This window comes from Prionailurus viverrinus, chromosome C1 (assembly GCF_022837055.1).
Source record: "Prionailurus viverrinus isolate Anna chromosome C1, UM_Priviv_1.0, whole genome shotgun sequence".
Taxonomy (NCBI): Eukaryota; Metazoa; Chordata; class Mammalia; order Carnivora; family Felidae; genus Prionailurus; species Prionailurus viverrinus.
Genome location: NC_062568.1, coordinates 82,810,152 through 82,829,011, shown reverse-complemented (window position 1 = coordinate 82,829,011; position 18,860 = coordinate 82,810,152). Strand labels below are relative to the sequence as shown.

Here is an 18,860-nt window from a genome sequence, read left to right as displayed (position 1 = left end):
ATATTGAAAGGATAAATGAGTGTACATGAAGTATCGAAGCGGTAATTGAGAAGAATGGACACCTGATCCCAGAAATGGGAATGTGTGCATGATGATTGTACATGTATATAACCATGTGTAAATACATGTAGATATGTAAACATACATATGGCAGTAGTAAGTGTAGTAAGAGTATGTAGTAGGATGATTATTAGCTACCTCTAATGACCTGAAAGGCAGCCTGGACTTTGGGAGATGATATAGGAGAAGAAAACTAACTTGCTCATCACCCCTCTTCTTTCCTTCTTCCTGGGCCTCTGTGTGGTCATGCCTGGAAACTCTATTGCCTTGACTCAAGATCATGGGAACTGGCTCAGCCTGTTTCATGGCAATGATGTTACACTGATAGAGCCCTGACATGAGAAATCCAGTCCCTGGTCTTAATCTCAGTATTCTGAAAAAGTCCAGCAGTGTCTGGAGAAACATTTCTTATGTGTTCAGGGAGAGAGAATTTTAAAGTCTGTGTCTCAAGCTGGCTTGTGTTTGCTTCTTTCTGAAAGAGTTATTAGTTTTTTTTTTCATTTTGAGTTTCCCTTCCCTTTTTAAAGAAATGATCATCAACAATACATTCTGGGCACTAAACCTCCACCCACTGGTCTTTTGGTAAATTTTTTGGCAGGGAAAAGGCAATATTCTTAGTTGAGAATGCATGCATCAATTTTTATGATGGTTTGAGAGGTTTTGTAGCTTTTGACAGATAAATTCAGACTTTTGTAACTACTTTATTTTCATCAGAAGAAAGCTTTAATAAAACAGTAAATTTTGTGCTTACACAACAAAATTTCTCAATATACATTACTAAAGAAAGGGACTGTCTCAGTGATGCTAATTGCTACTGAAAACGTCCTGCTTCCAAACACTTGTAAAAATCAGTAATTCCCAGAGTTAAACACTGAACTTATTACATGGGCTTTAGGGGGTAGACAAACAAAATTTTCTGGCACCACAAAAAAAGGGACAGTATACGTGGAATAAAAGGTGGGAAAAACAAACAAATAGTTGCATCCAAGTACAAAAAAGACACCACTGAGCATCACGATTCTGAAAATTATCCAAGAGACCTCCACAGACTCTTTTAGACTGTAGAGAACATGCTGAAGTAGAAGAAATTTTCTGGAAATGTAGATATGTGGAAAAAACTTTGCTATGAATCATTATTAGTATCTTCATCATTGTTATTAAAGTGCATTCATCAAATATATTTTTAAAGGCAAGTACTGTGTTATGTATTAGGAATATCATAATGAACAATTAGAAGAAAAGATCTCACCTACATCAGAGTGAGTCTTGTAAATACCAATTCACGAACTGGTGAAATTTTAGTGGTTTGGGACAATTCATTTATCCCCAAGCATCCCTTCCTTTCACCTGACATATGCAGATGGATGTTTTGGCTTTTGCACTATTCTATAAAGATTAAAAAAACATTAGAATAGTCACTCATGCATCCACTAATTTGTTTAAACAATATTTATAATTGTGATTATTGGTGTCAGCAAGTACTGTAGGTGCTGGGAATCCAGGAGTGAAAGGCAGAGTCACAGCACAGGTGCAGGTACCACCACATACAGTAGTCCCCATAGTTCACAGTTTCATTTTCCACGGTTCCAGTTACGCATGGTCCATAGAATCCAGAAGTAGGTTATCCTCCTTCAGACTTACATACCATTAGAAGGTCAATAGTAGCCCAACGCTATGTCACAGTGCCCACATCATTCATCTCATTTCATCTCATCATGTAGGCATTTTGTCATCTCACCTCATCACAAGAAGGATGAGTACAGTTCAATAGGATGTTTTGAGAGATAGACTACGTTCGTATAACTTTTATTATGGTATATTAGTATAATAATTATTTTATTTTATTATTAGCTGTTGTTAATTTTGTTATGCCTAATTTATAAGTTCAACCTTATCTCAGATATGGATGTATAGGAAAGAACATAGTATATATACAGTTCGGTGTGATCCATGATTTCAGGCATCTACTGGGAGTCTTGGTGTATATCCCCGGCAGCTCGGGGGGACCTCTGTAAATGGGCAACTACACTATGACCCAATAAGTGCTGTTATAGTGATAATGGCAGAATGAAAATGGGGATTCAGGGCAGGGACACCTAAAAGAGATTACAGAGGAATCTTGGAAGGATCCTATAACAATACACAGATAAATTGAATTTTAAAGTAGATTTAATGCATTTAGGAGTTTATGAGATGGAGACATGGTGGGGTGGAGTACTACAGTCAGGGGGAAAGGGTGGAACTGAGGGAATGTGGTCCTTTGATGTTAGGCAGGTGTCTTCTAGAAGCTTCTAGCACATAGTGTGGGGGAGAAGGTTGTTGTCAATTCATCTAGTGTGAAAAGATGGAACACAGGATAAGGACTTGAGATAAGGGTGTGTGGGACTGACAGAGGAACAAGGCAATGAGGTGCTCAGAAATTAAAATGCCTACTATAGACTTTGCTGGGAGTTAACACATCGCAATTAGCATCGTACATTTATTTACCCTAGAACTCCACAAAAACCTCTATGAAGTTATAACAAATTGTTGAAACTCCTTTAAGAAACTTGCAGCTGTATTAACGATGAAAGCCAATAAGTACAAACGGGAAAGGAAGCAAACCCACATTATGGAAGAAGATAATGAAATAGTGCTACTATAGTGTGTCTTAGTGACCAAAGGAAATGCATGAAATATCACTGTTTTAAATACCCTTTCATAGTTCAGCTGGCTCTGTTACTTGGTTCCACTGAATTCTTTTCACTTCCTGGCCTCAGCAGATACATGAGGTAGTGAGGATTAGGTGTGGAAAGGACCTTTTCTAAGGATGATCATTAAATTAAGAAAAGCATTAAATTTGTTTTTGTTTTACCATTTTTAATCAACTTTGTAGCAAGGGACTTCAATGCCCTGAAAGAAAAGTGAGTAAAGGTGTATTGCCATCTAATAAATCATTCACATTATTCTTTGTAATCTTTCTTTTGGATATTTAACGGCTTGTAATGACTGATCTTGCAGGCACTTCCCATAAGCTATATATGCATTATTAATGAAGTTCTATGACTGGAAACTTCCATCACTGCAATGACTGTTGGAGAGCATAGGTTCACTCAAAATAATAATGCATAGGAGTTTGACACAGTTTTAATATATGCTTTCTTTTTGCAGATGGTTGAAAAAGAAGGTTATCTTCAAAAAGCTAAAATTGCAGATGGAGGAAAGAAACTAAGGTAATAAAGGTTACTTAATTCACTTTTACATAACTGTGATAGTTCCCCATCTCCTCAACTTGTGTCACTGCTGTTGTTTAGAAAGGAAGGCCCTATGGTATAATACCAGGATATTCCCCTCTGTTATCACTATGATCAACACTATTATTTTAATGTAATTACAGTTTTCTAATAAAGCACTACCTTCAATATCATTGCACATAATATTAAATGAAGTGCTCTTGTCCTTCTGGAACTTGAAAAATTTTTTTTTCTTTTAAGTTTATTTCTTTATTTTCAGAGCAGGGCAGGGGCAGGGAGAGAGAGATGCGGGGCTTGATCTCATGAATCAAAAGCTCAAAATCAAGAGTTGGACACTTAACCGACTGAGCCACCCAGGCACCCCTGGATCTTGAATCTTAAAAAAAAATGCAAATAAATAAGATAATGAGTCTTGATTTTGGGTTTAACAGATGAAGGGATGAGTGTACTCTTTTTGCAGTATACAAAAATCTCCCTACAATATGTCGGGAGCATAATTTTTGAAGAATGGAGGATTTGAAGTACATTTACTACTCAGATAAAATTCATTTGAGAAAGATAAAAAGGAACATAAAATCACCTGCCAAATAAAAAGTTGAATGTTGCTACATTTGGAGGTGAAATGAACACAGAGTAAGGTGAGAGAAATTAGAAAAAGGAAATAAGAATTTCCCATGCAACAACAACAAAAGCCTTGAAGGAAAAAATAAGGTTGATAGGTAGAAAAGATGCTAGACATTCTCTGTGTGTGGGATACTTAGAAATAATCATTTCCATTTTAGAATTTTTCCTATTTCTCATATAGGTGTTATTACATACTTAGCTTTGTGCTAGGTGATATGCAAGCTACAAAGATATGTAGAAGGTGCTCAAATTGGGAGACAAAGCATTTACTTATGACTATATTATTAAACCATAAAGGATGAATGTACTAATTAGCTACACAATGGGACATTTGTTAATTGTATCATGCAATTCATTACTAGGACGGCATTCTGGCCAACATTAGACCATGAAGTATGCTTTTTTTGGTGCCTGTAATGGAGTATGTATATGTTTATTTAAAAGGAGTAAAACTGGAGAAAATAATCATCTGTAATTCTACTACTGCTTAAAATAGCTATTTCAATTTTAAAGAACAGGCTCTTTTTTTTTTTTTTTTTTTAATTTTTTTTTTTTTCAACATTTATTTATTTTTGGGACAGAGAGAGACAGAGCATGAACGGGGGAGGGGCAGAGAGAGAGGGAGACACAGAATGGGAAACAGGCTCCAGGCTCTGAGCCATCAGCCCAGAGCCTGACGCGGGGCTCGAACTCACGGACCGCGAGATCGTGACCTGGCTGAAGTCGGACGCTTAACCGACTGCGCCACCCAGGCGCCCCTTTTTTTTTTCTTATATTGTGTTTTATTCTCAGACAGTAAAGAGAGCCTTGAACCCTCATTTACACTGTTTCTCTGCAGTAACCCTGCAGCCACATCCCCTTGAAGAGTCCAGGAGAAACATGAATAGGAGACAGAGTCAAATGCAAGGCTCAAGGCTGCTTTAAGACACTGGACTTGTCCCCACCTCAGTGGATAATCTGGCTTAGGGAGTTGTATTGTCAAAGGGTGACAGGAGGAGTTTTTGGCTTTGACTGATTAATCCTTGTATCCTCCTTTTCCTTGGACCTCACTCCCGGTGACACCAGCTCATGGGAGTGGTGCTGAGGGCAGCAATGGCTCTTTCCAAGGTGAATAATCAAGACCCTTTCTTACCTTACCAGTTATGTGCGCACAAAGCCCAAAGGAAGGACAGAAAAGGACCCAAGGCCTCGTCAAAGTTATCACTTTAGCTTTCCCTGGGGCTTGGTAGGGGAGAGGAGGTGAGAGCTTTCCCTCAAGCTCTCACGCTTGGAAAAGGAGGAGATACCAATGAAAGGAATTCCAGAAAATAAAGATGATGTCCCACCAGAATGGTTTCATAGTGTTTTTGCCCATAAACTGTCCTGATAAAATTTTTTTCTTATAAGATGGTGTCAAGAAAATGCAGAGGGGCAGAATAAGGCCCTTTCCCTAACCAATTCCCGTGAATACATTTTTTTAGTCAGTTTCAATCACTGTACATATTATTTTATATTTGTTTCATTTGTTGTTACTTTAATCAGTTTGCAAATCATTTTTGTGTTCTAGTTTAAATTCATATAAACATTAGCTTGTGCTCTGTTTTATTGTTTCAACCAGTTTGCATACAATTATGCATTCTTTCAGCTTTTTTCATTTAAAGTTATATACATTTCAGTTTCTTTTTTTTTTAGCATCAGGTGCACCAAACTGAGTTGATTTTACTCTTCAGTGTGTGGCCTTTTATTATCATCATTCTGGGCAAGACCCCTAACTGGTTTTATTTTATTTTCAGCCTCCAATCCTCACTTCAATCCCCTGTAGAATGTATGTTCATCAAATCCACTCTCTATATATTTATGTGGTTATATGTGTGGCATTCTAGCAAATAGTGTGTAGTTGTGTGTATGTGAATGTGCTCTAAGTTTCATAAGCCCTTTTGTATTTTAAACTTCGTTCTGTTTCTTATTACATCTCTTCAGTGTTAGTGTCTGGACAGGAATCTATATCTATATATTTAAAATGAGTTCATTTCTTCCAACTGCTGCCCATTTTGTCATTGTGTAAATACACCAAATTTAACTTAACCTCCCAGGAGTGGACACCTAAATTGTCCCTAACTCCTTCCATCTCAAACAACATTGCAATAAACCACACATATATGTCCCCTTACGAACCTGTTAGCCATTCTCTCTGGGGCCTGTACCCAGGAGTGAAGGATTGCTTGGTGGTAAGATACACGCATCTATAAATCCATTGAATGCTACTGCCAGACTCCTCCCTGAATGAGTGCACAAGTTCACACTCCTTCTTCAAAGCAGAAGGGAACCTGCCCTGCCATCATCCCATCACACAGCATTATATAACTCAGTTTTGCAAGTTGATGGCAATAGAATGTTACTACATTTATTTTTATTCCTCTCATTGGCATTTTAGTTGAGCATCACTTCATCTATTTTGAGTTAGTCAGGTTCTGCCTTCTGAGAATTGCCTATGTTTCAACTTTGATGATTTTCTATTGACCTACTTACCTCGTTTTTGAAAGAACTCCTAATATGCTCCAGGTAGTAATACCTTGTCAACTTTAGACTTTGCAGATATCTCCTCCAAGTCTCTCACGGTCTATTTACTGTGCTGATCAAAGTCCTCAATGACCAAAAATCTTTAACTTTGATCCATATTGTTCCATAATTTTACTCTTGATTGTTTGTGGGGTTTGTTTTAGTGTTTTATTATACATGTTTTACCAGTTGAATTCTGTAGATATGGTCACCATGTTTAATAACATATACCAGGTTGATGGCACTATAATATACCAAACCATTCCTACACCTTTCTTTATTTGAATTTTAAGTTGATTCCAGTCTTATACTAAAATAGCTGTAATTGGAGTAAAACTCCTATTGTTTGTCAATGTTTCTTTTATTTTTTAGGAGAAATGCTAACCCTGGAATACTTGATTAAATCACATGACTTTTTTTTTTTTAATGTTACATATTGTCATATTGTTTGCTCAAAGTGTTGATATGTTTAATTGGCAACAAAATGGTCAGCTTAATCATAACTTTGAAAATTGTGTAGTTTTCATCCCATTGAAAATTTAGTAACTATTAAATAGTATACCATAGTTGCTATAGTTTGTATTTCTAATATAAATGTCTTTTTTTATTGATGTTTTCCCACTTATTAAAATGCTTTATATTTTGTTATACAGTTTAATTAATTAATAAGCAGTATTGCTAAACACATACTCTGTCCAGTACTTGGATAAATGCTCCACCAGTAATACTGAAATAATACTGTGAGATAGGCTGTGTTACTATTTTACTTTCACTTGTACAAATGGAGAAAATTGGTCGCTGGTATTAGCCTCTCCTTCCTCCCAAATCTTATTGTATGTATAGTAAGTATCAGATTTTAGCCCTGTCCTCTGAAGTAGGTTAGTGTTTTCTCTCTTGCTCGAAACTATTTGGAGCCAGGGAATAAGAACTGTCCGTTTACTTCATACCATCAACAGTGCGAAGGGCTTCAATTATCACTTAGCAAACATTATTTTATTACTCTCTATAAAGTTTTCTACTCACAAATCCATGATAAGTCATCTACATCATGCATTGTATTTTTATTTTCCCTCTTTCCCCTCCTTTTCCTTTTTGTTTAGGTTCCCTCTTTCATATATTTTCTCTTTTTCTCTAGGAAGAGTTTAACCACTCTCTGACTATGAATAAAAGTGGGTAACAGAAAGGAGAACTCATTGACTATATCTGACATTCATAAAGGGCCGTAAATTTAGCTTATCCTGAAATGGGGTGCCATAAATTACCATGTGATACACAGGCAAGATTGAAAGTTGAATACATGTAGCATTCAGCTTTCATTTTTTTAATTGTTTACACTGAAAATGCGGTTTGTTTTTCTGGTGATGTTTAAGAATTTCTTCATTTTGGGACTTCCATCTCTGAAAGGAAGTATCCCAGGCCTCTCTGCAGCTCTGGGAAACCCTAGTGAAAAGCTCCTTTCAATACTTCCATGTACAGAAGGCACCTGACAGCATGGACACTACCTCTCCATCTCCACCTGTCACTGTCCCTTCATGCCTGCACTGTCAGCAGCATCTCACTTGTGCTCTGTACATCTTATCGCATGTAGCTGGTCCCTGTTCTGCTTTTGAGACCTTTGTTTTTGTTTTGTTCCCTCCCTTTTTTTTTTTTCTTGAACAATTGTTTCTCAGAAGAGACTTTAGAACATGATGCTAAAGTACCCTGCTAATGTGAACTTATTTGTTCTTTACCACTTTCTGCTCAGGATCCCCATAAATTCTTCCAGGCTGAATTGTCTTTTTCTCTTTTCAAGTTCAGTAGTGAGGACTGGAGGGAAGATTTGGATAGTAGAGAATACAGAAGTTAATTTGTAAAAGTTTGCTTTAGTTTTAAAATTTCCACTCTATGCTGTAATTTCTAACATCTGATAACTCTTTGAATATATCAAGATTTCACATTTCTTGTAATACTGACAAAGATGTGTGTGTTTATACGTCTGTGTTTCTTTGGCCCACTTTTAGCAGTGGCGATGTACAAGAACTTAGACTATGAGAGAGAAGAAATAATTTCCTAACCTACCAGTTTGAGAATGAGTAAGAACATTTAACAGTGACCAAAGGATTTTATGGACGGTCAGGGATACTGGCATAAATCACTTTCATTCCTGCCACTGTGGGGAATCATGTCAAATCCAGTGGGACCAAGTCAGATAAAAAGGCATATGGCCCAAAGAGAGTCTGAAATTTATGAAGCTATCTCATGCATATTTTCCTCTGACTTTTGGTTGGCCATCTGTCATTACCTAAAGGAGGCATAGGAGAAGTGAGTGTAAGATATAAAACAAATGAATGTGTTAAACCTGAGCTCAGGCTAACAAAGTCTTACAATGGTAATAAATATTTTAAGCAGTATCCAGCCTTCTTCAGATAAGCAGTTACAAAGTTGCTGTTATTATGTGCTGCCACCCGGTGTCTATTTTGTAGAATGCAAAGAGTTTTCCCCCCCGCGCTGATGCCTGTGCTGTTTTTGGGTTTTGGGGGATTTCACCGCCAGCTCTGCCCTGCCTCTGCCTCACGTCCTTTCACAACTGAGGATTTGTTCTAGGAAAATTTTGTAAAGTGTCTCACTTGTATAAAATGTCGTACCAATTACAGACATGTAAATAATTGTCATTCAAATTTAGTTCTTCCTCCTTTTAATTGTGGTAAGCACCTCTCCCCACCTTTGGCATGATCTGTGCTTTTGCCAAAAGAAAATAAACATAAATACTTGCATTTCTTGAGTCACAATCTGTCTCCTGCACTGAATCACTAGTATCCATATCAGTCCCTCCCCTGATTGTTCTCCATACATTTGTGGGGAGACTGTCCACCTATTCCTAGGACCTTTGACTTACTGAGGTTGAGTATTTCCTGAGCTCTGTGTCTTCCTTAACCTGAAGTCCATATCTAATAGGTTGGGTTTTTGTTTTTTTGTTTTTTGTTTTGTACCTCTGTGTGGAGAAATAGAAAAGAATGCCCTTCCAGTTAAGATGGTGAAATCATGAGGCACCAATTGGCTCCCAACAATGGATAAATTTACCTGCTAGCCATCATGGGAAGGTAGGGAATAAAGGACCCGCAACATCCCAGGTCAGGCTAAGAAGTGGCCTCACTCCATAGAGAAATACATTTAAGTACTTGTTTGACAAAAGTTCTTTTCCTTCCTTTCTCAGAGCCCATTATGAGGCTCTCCACAGACATGCTCAGAATGACTAATGGAGAGCTGCATGACACCTGCTCTAGAGACCACTAGACAGCACAGTGAATGGGGCCTTCAAGGTCTGAGACACTTGGCTCGAATCCCATATTTATGACTTCTATACCTTTGGGTGGGATGCAGACTCACTAATCTTCAGTGTCCTCATCTGTAATATGGGGGTATCACCCACCTCCCAGTGCCATGTGGAGGCTTTGTTTCCATGTTTATTGCCTGTCTCCCCCTGAGACCTCCCCTTGAGGTGTCTCTTATTTGCCTTTATGTGTTCAAAGTTTATTTATTTATTTTGAAAGAGAGAGAAAGAGAGAGAGAGAGAGAGAGAGAGAGAGAGAGAGAGAGAGTGCACAAGCAGGGGAGGGGCAGAGAGAGAGGGAGAGAGAACATTTCATAACAGCTCACAGCTGTCAGTGCAGAGCCCGATGTGGGGCTTAAACCCACGAGCTATGAGATCATGATCTGAGCCGCAATCAAGTCAGACGTTCAATCGACAGAGCCAACACAGGCACCCCTGTGGCCTTTATATATTCAGTTCTTGGAATTGTGACAGTTGTGTGGTGGATGTTCAATAGATACTAGTGACTGACCTTGTGATTTAATTACTCAACACATACAACAAAATACAAGGTGTGATACCTAGCACAGAGCGGGGACAATGCATGCATAATAATAGCTCATCTTATCGACACACCTCTGCAAGTCAGAAAGACCTCTAGGGAAAATTCAAGTATTTCCAGTAGAATTACAAATTAGAAAAAAATATAGTAGTAAACCAGAATCTTTAAATAGTTGTTATTGTTGTTTCTTTAATGCTAGGAAAGACATATCAAAACACTAGGAAACTAAGGAACAGAGAAGAGAAATACAGGAGGCTGGTGCTTTTGTAGACCTTGTTAGTGAATAACAGCACACACTGAGCAGGAAAAATCTAGATGTGTGACCTTCCTGAAATTTGAGAGTCCATATATATTCTTTTGCTCAAAAACCTTTAATAAACACCTACCAAATGTCGGATAATGTGCACAGAAGTGGAAAAGCTGTAAGAGGTTAGGGATGACGTCTTGTCTCTCTGGAGGAGATGGGGGAGTAGAAGGACTTTCTCTCCACTTTGAAAACTGTTTCATCCTTAAAGCGTCTATTTTAAAAGTCTCATCAGACACTGCAAGACTCACCTGTTCTGGCTAAGCCCTCAAAGTTTGCAGGAGTAACTCGCTTCCTGAGTTGTCTGTCAATACACTGAACAATAGAACCTATAAGCATTCGATTGCATAGAGAAAGCATTAAAAGTTCAAGCCAGGGCAAAAGTTTGCCACTCGACTCTTTTCACGACTCTCTCCAGAGCTGACAATGCCGTCCAAGTGGCTCCTGTGTTACAGTCATGAGGTGAGAAAGCTCTTCAGCTGATATCCTGAGAGTTACGGGCAGCAGAGGGCAAAGCTACCAGATGGGGTATGGACCAGATATTGTAAGGAAAATGGTCAAGTCCCCAGAGTACCTCATTCATAGAGTCAGGTTCCAACTTAAGTCAGAGGTTAAAAGGTGTGCCCCTTATGTGAATTGTCAGCCACTCCTAGACTGGAGGCTTTGACTCACTTCCTGTTTTTTGGTCTTCACAGAGTGCAGATGAGTCTGCTCATCACAGACCAGAGTAATTCCCCAGCAGAAAAGACACAGATGCCACTGTTAGGTGCCCTGCTTCCAGCTTCTTTTGAGGAGTTGAATGGTCCATCCTTTAAACCAATGCAACTTCTAAGGGAAGGAGAGAGTTTGGAAGTGGCAGGTCTGTGCTTTGTCCTTCCAATTAGGGTCAGGTAAAGTAGTTCATGAGGGAGCCTACATGGCTCCTATTTTGTCACAGGCTATGCACACTAGGTGTCACAATGTGAGCATTTCAAACAAAACCGTGGTGAAATCTCACATTGACAATCTTCTTAACCAAGTTAGTAATGCTTAATCCTTAAAAAAAAGACAGCATAAATTAGTGAATAGATTACAGGCTTCAAATCAGAGAAACTGGGTTTGACTCTAAATCTAAGTGGCCTTAAGTGAGTTACCTAAACTCTCTGAACCTCATTGTCTATATTAATAAATGGACATATTAGTATCTTCATTATCTTTTTTGTGAAACTCAACCTCTACTAGGCAATCAAACTTTAGTAGGTACTCAAAATAATTTATTTTAATTTTTATTTTAAAGAGATACTGGAAAAAAACTGAAATGATATGGGGGCATCTAAAAGGTTGACAACAGCATTTCTTCTTCCTTTTGAAATAAAATTAAGCAAATTGAAACAATCTTCACTTTTCTTCTAATACCATAGACACATTGTAATTTATAAATTCAAAACGAAAGTGTCAGGGCAATTCATAGCACCAAGGTTCCAAGACCTGCCGTTCTTACCCTTCCAGACCTGTTCATCAGATTCACCGACCAGGGAACATTTCATAACAGTTCAAAGTTCTAACAGAGAACCGTGAGATAATTGAATTTCATGCAACTTCATTTCTAACCAGTTCCAGTTCTGAGTTTAAGGAAGGGAAGAGTAATGCCAACACGTTCTGTAAACGATCAACATCTGAAACAGATTCAAATCAGAACCATTTATCCAGGGCTTGCTATAGACTGGAAACAAATAAGGTATAGTATCTCCCTGCCATGAGATGAAAAATATAGTGGGAAATATAACAGGCAGGTTAAATATGGGTTCCATCAGTCTGAGGGTGTTCCATATTCCCTGATCACATACTGTCAAAATAAGGGGTAGAGATAAAAGATGCCCGGTGTAGGCCAGCAGTCCTTCCAATGTTTTTCTTTTCTCTTTATGGGGTCATCTAATATTATGACCTGCATAGAGACAAGGCTATGGCTGCCCCACTCCATTTTGCTGCTACTGGAACCCAAAAGGAGAAGTGGGTTTTTAGGGGAAAAGAGGGGAAAAGTCTTTGTGGCTTTCTGTGTGTGTGTGTGTATGTGTGTGTGTGTGTGTGTGTGTGTGTGTGTGTGTGTGTGTGTGTGTTTCCCCACCTTTTTCATTGTTTGGTTGAAATGGTAGACCCATTTGAAGACAAGTGGGTCCAAGAACATAAATGTTCATATTTTCATGTTAGAAAATACATATTGTTTGTTTTGTTTCTGTTTATCATTTTTTTCTTTTTTCTTTTTTTTTTAACACAATGGTGTATGGTTAAGAAAGTTCAGGCATGTAAGAGCAATCTAACCTTGGTGTAAATATTAACCTTACTGAATTCAAAGCTGTCCTTTCAATCAAACCCCTAAATTCTAAGAAGCAAGTGGAAATAAATTACACAAAGATCGTGAATGGTCATTTTAAACATATTTTTGTGTAGGTTTCTATTGACTTGAATAAAGTCTCTCTATAAACTTACTTTCTACCACTTTCATAAAGCAAATTCAGTTCTTTTGAAATGAGTGTTAAAGCAAACTGCAGCAATTGATAGAACAGATAGAAACTTAGGTATATTAACCTCCTTCATATTTTACTATCTAAAAAAGGGCATTCTTCATGACACAAATGCACACATATAATTACTGAAGTAATACATGTTCAGTGCAGAATGTTTGATAAACACCAAGAAATACAAAGGAAAATCAAAAGCAGTGATTTTACCACCTGATTTAATTGTTGTTATTTCCAGCTTTTCCTCCCTGTGCATAAGTTCAGCAAATATGTAGGTGGTGACTCCTCTGTTCAAGGCACTGTGCTGGCCACTTGGGGATACTTCCATAACCATGAAATACTTTCTATCATTTTGAGGCTTTTTTTAGAATGGTGGGAATGGAGGTGAAATATGCAAAAATTATTTTTTATCATAAGTGCTGTGCAAGGATGTAATGGAATGCATTTTAGGATGTAATATTTTAACTTCTGATGAATGAGAATTAATCATCAGAAGAGGCTCAGAGGAGGGAATACAGTCTTAGGCAAATACACAGTGTGGTGTTATAAACTATATATTGTATTATGATCTTTGTTAAAACCTTCCCATATCAGTATTCTTTCACAGCATAGGATTCATTTTCCATTATAGGAATCTATTATATGCAATTTATGCAACTAATCTTTTTAAATATATTTTAGGTGCAGAATTAAGAAATAATGGGGCACACTTCATTCTTGTGTACACAGCCTTACCCACTTATGAGATGACTTCTTTAGTATAAACTTAAATTCATAGGAATGGACTTGTTTAGTCAAAAGACAAACACATTTCAAAAGATTTAAAAAAAACAAACATATTGCTGGGGTGCCTGGGTGGCTCAGTCAGTTAAGCCTCCGACTCGATTTCAGCTCAGGTCATGATCTCACAGTTCTTGGGTTTGAGCTCTGCCTTGGGCTTGGTGCTGACAGTGTGGAGCTTGCTTGGGCTCCCTCTCTCTCTTTCCCTTGCCCCACTCTCTCGCTCTCTCTTTCACAAAATAAATAAACTTAAATAAAACATATTGCCAAATTCACTCCAGAAAAATATGCTTGTGTGCCCTCCCATCAGAATTGTATGGGAGAATCCATTTCTCCACACTCTCAGTAACCCTTGGTGTTATTTCTTCTAATTCTTGCCAAATTGATTGTCAAGGAAGGGAAAAGCATTTCACTCTTTTTATTTGCATTTCTTTGATTTCCAGTGAGATTCAACATTAAAAGAATATTTTGAAGTAGGTAGTGACACATTAGCTGGTTAGTTTTTTCAGATTCTGAAATATACTGAAGCAATGAGGAGAAGTAACAATAAAGGCAGGGGTTCTGATTTCTGTTTTTACCCTGCTATTTGTAGCTTGCTGTGGAAACAAAGACTGTGAAGGGGGACATGGATACACAAATATTGGAGTTTTAGTACTTGAAAAAGAATTTGGGAGGAAATTCAAATTGAAAAATGTTTACTATAAATGCCATGATTTTTAAAAATTACAGAAGGTCCTTATTATTACCCAAATTCCGTACCACCTATAGATTTTAATAAAGAAAAGACTTTTATGAAGACTAATTAAAAATAGTCTCTACTCATTTCAAATGTTGCTTATATAATATCTATGAAGGATTTCCTCAAATGATAATGCTTTTTTATCCTTTTTTATTTTCCTAAGGAAAAACTGGTCTACTTCCTGGATCGTTCTTTCTAGTCGAAAAATTGAATTTTACAAAGAATCTAAGCAGCAGGCTCTGGCTAACATGGTAGGTAGCTCTCTGTTTCTGCTATTATCATCTTCACCAAAATGTTATTGAATTAAAAGTTTGGTTTCATCAGAAATCACACTAGAGCCTCCAAGCTCCCAACAACTGAAAGCAGATGGAGGAAATGACTCAATAAACTTTTAATCAGATGAAGGGAAAATAGAACTTAGTGTCTGTTTTATTAAGTGGTGCATTTGGAGAATAATCACAAAATGAGATGGATGGTGAACAGCTATCTAGTAATGTGAAGGTAACACTTTAAATTAAGGTGCCATTTATAAATGCTTTATTCTTATTTATGAAATGATCACTAAATGCAGCTACTTGCTCAAATAATGTATTATAAAGTATGTTATAAAATGCATTAGTAATAAATGCTTAACGGATGAGACTATGGGAAGCTGTTTTAAAGAATATTATAAGACGTAAATCCTATTAAACCATGTATGTGCATCTTTAATACATGAATTTAAGTTGTTATCTAGCATGCTGTAAAGTGCTTCATACATTAATAAATAATAGTAAACTGTTTATAAATGGCACCTTAATATAGGGTGTTACCAATGAGGAAACACTCTAAGTTAACAAAGTGATTTTTTATCTTAGTCTAACTGCGACATTCACTATATCCAGCTAACCTTTCTGAATATTTCTGACTCCATCTAATGGAGCTAATACAATTTCTGTAACCCATAGTTATTACAAAGTGAAATTTGTAGGGTTTCTTTATTGTACCTGGAGGAGGGCCTCCCATATGCCCACGGCAATTCGATAGTGGCAGTGAGTAGGAGCAATTCTGAGTGAGTCACTGGGGCAATTCAAGCTCACAACCTTGCTGCCCACACACCAGAGCTGCCATGTGATACGGGAGACGGTGGGCAAGCAGCATGTCTCACAGCCTCCCGATTAGGAAGGACGACGGGCAGGAACAAACCTGCCATACCCCATCGGCCTGATGGGTGGCAGAGAGAGGGGTCGCCTGGCAGGAGTCAACCGCAATGAACTAATTTGTATTTGGCAGGTAATAAAACACTGGAAAGTTCTTTGCTTTCCAGCCACTAGTCTTGTTTGCTATGTAATCCTCTTTAAATAGGAAATAGAAAATCATTTGCTAGGAGATGTTTGTTTGTTTTTAAATAGAAGAGCAAAAGGTAGCATTTGGCTTGTCCCTGATAATCACAATAGTCTTTATCCCCAAGTGGCCTGCTGGTTTTGGAGTCTTGGTGCGGTCCAATCTGTAAACTAATTATAAATAAATTAAAAATGTATCTCGGTCGTTTGTGTTTTTAATTTAAACTGTCTCAGCAATTTGTTCTAGGCTTTTGTTTTGTTTTTATTTGGGGCCTACAGTAAGGTTGAGATAATCTTTTTAAGAAAAATAAAGTACCCCTAAAGGCCAGGCACAAAACACCTCCTATCCACTCACAGGGACTTTGTCTTCCCTTTGAATGAGTTCTAAGGGGGGAGTCAGGAAGGGAGGAAAGTCACTTGTCTGGCAGGTTGAGCTGCCAAGATGATCTTCGTCCTGCTGGGTGAGAAGAATTCCACCTGAGCCGGAGTTTATGTGAATGTTCTGGGATGACGGGAGAGATTAGATTAGATTCCACATTAAAGCTTTGGTTTATTTTTATCTTATATTTTAATCTCCTTGTACCAGTACCAGGAAATATAATTATCAGCTACTTAATTTTATACAGGTGAAAGAAAACTTTTCAAGTCAGCTTGCTAATCGCTAATCGATTGCATGCCTCCAGTTCAACCTTCAGAGTTGTAAACTGACAATAGATTTTACTTTTAGAAGACGTTCGTTAACGTTTTTTGGCAGCCCCTATTTATTACTTCTGGCCCCATTTTCAATGCTCTTATGGTTTCTCCCAGGCACTCGTCTTCAAAGTGAATTCAGGGCAGGAACTAACTGTGTTTTGTGGTAACGGGGAAGAGAATTACAGATTCATGTTTGTACTGCATGAATTGTCGTGCTAGTCAACTTCTTGGATACATTTCTAACCAAGTATTAAAGGCCTAGTGGGATAGCCCACATTTACCAATTCCAGTCTCAGAGAAACGATATGATGATTGCCAGGCCTTGATTAAAGATGCTGTGGTTTCATTTTGAAAGAGATTTACGCTCAAATTTCTGAATTTTCCTTGCACCCCCTTACACATGTCCTGGTATTGTTCATTGTGCTTCTGGGAAAAAGTCTGTCCTTTCCTCCAAGGGGTCAGTAGAAACAGACTGAGTGAGTGCAGAATGTGGTTTAAGAGAGTAAATGGCATTTTAATCTTTATAGGAATGATCTTTGAATGTTAATGCAGTGGTAAGACAAAGCAGCAAAGTAGCTAGGAGCAGGGCTTTGAAGTTCAACCACATCGGACTTCATTCCAGTCTTGGTGCTTAGGAGCTGACAAAGTCATTCGACTTCTTTGCACTTCAGAGTCCTCATCTGTAAAATGGGGATAGTGATATCTGCCAACAGAATTAAAAGGGAATGGAATTACTTAACAAAAGAAAAGATTAATAGTAGCTATCAATTAATTATTATTGTCTAATATAGTATACTCTATTAAAATATATATATTCTATAGTACATAATACAGGACATAATATAATTTTACCATATTTTTACATCGTATGGATTTTGTGCTTGAACTGATACGGACATGTATAGAAGAGAAAATAATGACATTAACTCAAGGACCATCAGCATGTACAGTCTCCAAAAAAGGAACTATGTATCCCTAGGCGGTGTAAATGGTGTGTCTGATCACCGATAATTCTGAAAGAGAAGCCATTCCTCCATTTAGGGCTCTAGGTGTTACCTCTTGCATGACCATATGTATTTTCCTGGGGCCCTCACCTTCCTCCAGTGGCTCTTTCCCTGTGACTTTCACATTTAATACAGCGTGTCATAAAGCATGCCTGATCCCACAGTCCATGTTTGACTATCTTTCTTGCTGAGGTTCTTTCAGTCTATAACCAGCTCAGATTTGTATCAAAAGCAGCCTTTTCCTGGAAATAGACACAGAATCATTTCACTGGTGTATGTAAATTAGAGATTCATAGGTTCTGAGTCCTCAGTGACCTGTTCAAGGAAAAAGAGGACTGACTTATTCTATTTTGTTTGTTTGTTTTTAATAAGGACATTAAAGAGTAATCTAGTGCTTAACTACCACTGTCACTTTCTAGTAGAAAGGGCATCAAAAAATGTCCCAATCCCAAATCAAGGGAGGACAAAACCTCAGAATGAAATACAGTCTTTACCAAAATGGGAAACTACCCTTCTTCTATGTCTATATACACTGTCTCTGTTTTGTTCACTTCATCTCTGACCAGAGAAAGTTTGGTCAAGACTGGCCAGCCCTCCTGTCAGCCAGAGCATTTGAAAACCACTGGTGTCCCTACATCCGGATTTCCTGGATTATGAAGAAGAGGATGATGCTCATATTCTCATAGATTTTTTTAATATATATTCTGCCTTGTAACTTACCTTAAATTTGTTAACTATTGTCATTGGAAAATACTACAGAAACCACTTTTAGTGGAATGTATAACATATATATATGCATATTTTAAAAGTTAATCAAACTCCTACATAACCTTCACTCAAATGAAGACATGGACTCTTTCTGCCCTCCAGAAGCCCCACCCCTGCCATTTATCTCTATATCATCCAACCTCCTCCCTTCCTACAGAGTTAAACTGCATTTTAGCTATTATTAAATAATTTTGCATTATTTCCCCACCTGTACCAGCTGTATATATAGCCCTTAAGAAATGTGGTTTACTTTGTCTGGTTTTGAATTTACATAAATGGAATCACAGTATATGCCTTTTTTGTTTCTTGCCTTTTTCTCTAAATATGTCATGCTTTTTCTTTCTTTTTTTTATTTTTATTTTTTATTTTTTTGCACTGATCAGAGTGATGTACTTTGCACTTTGTTTCTGTTTTGCTGGAGGCTTGCCTAGGATTGCATCATTGAT

The 18,860-nt window shown here is 37.6% G+C and overlaps 1 protein-coding gene across 2 annotated transcripts in view; it reads left to right on the top strand.

The window, feature by feature from the left end:
- Positions 1-18,860, top strand: part of ARHGAP15 (Rho GTPase activating protein 15) — a 639,654-nt gene that overhangs the window by 111,139 nt on the left and 509,655 nt on the right. For both annotated transcript variants that reach the window (XM_047872568.1, XM_047872569.1), the window contains 2 exons: positions 3,211-3,272; positions 14,791-14,878. In XM_047872568.1, coding sequence (XP_047728524.1) covers positions 3,211-3,272; positions 14,791-14,878 — 150 coding nt within the window. The remainder of the gene's footprint in view (positions 1-3,210; positions 3,273-14,790; positions 14,879-18,860) is intronic.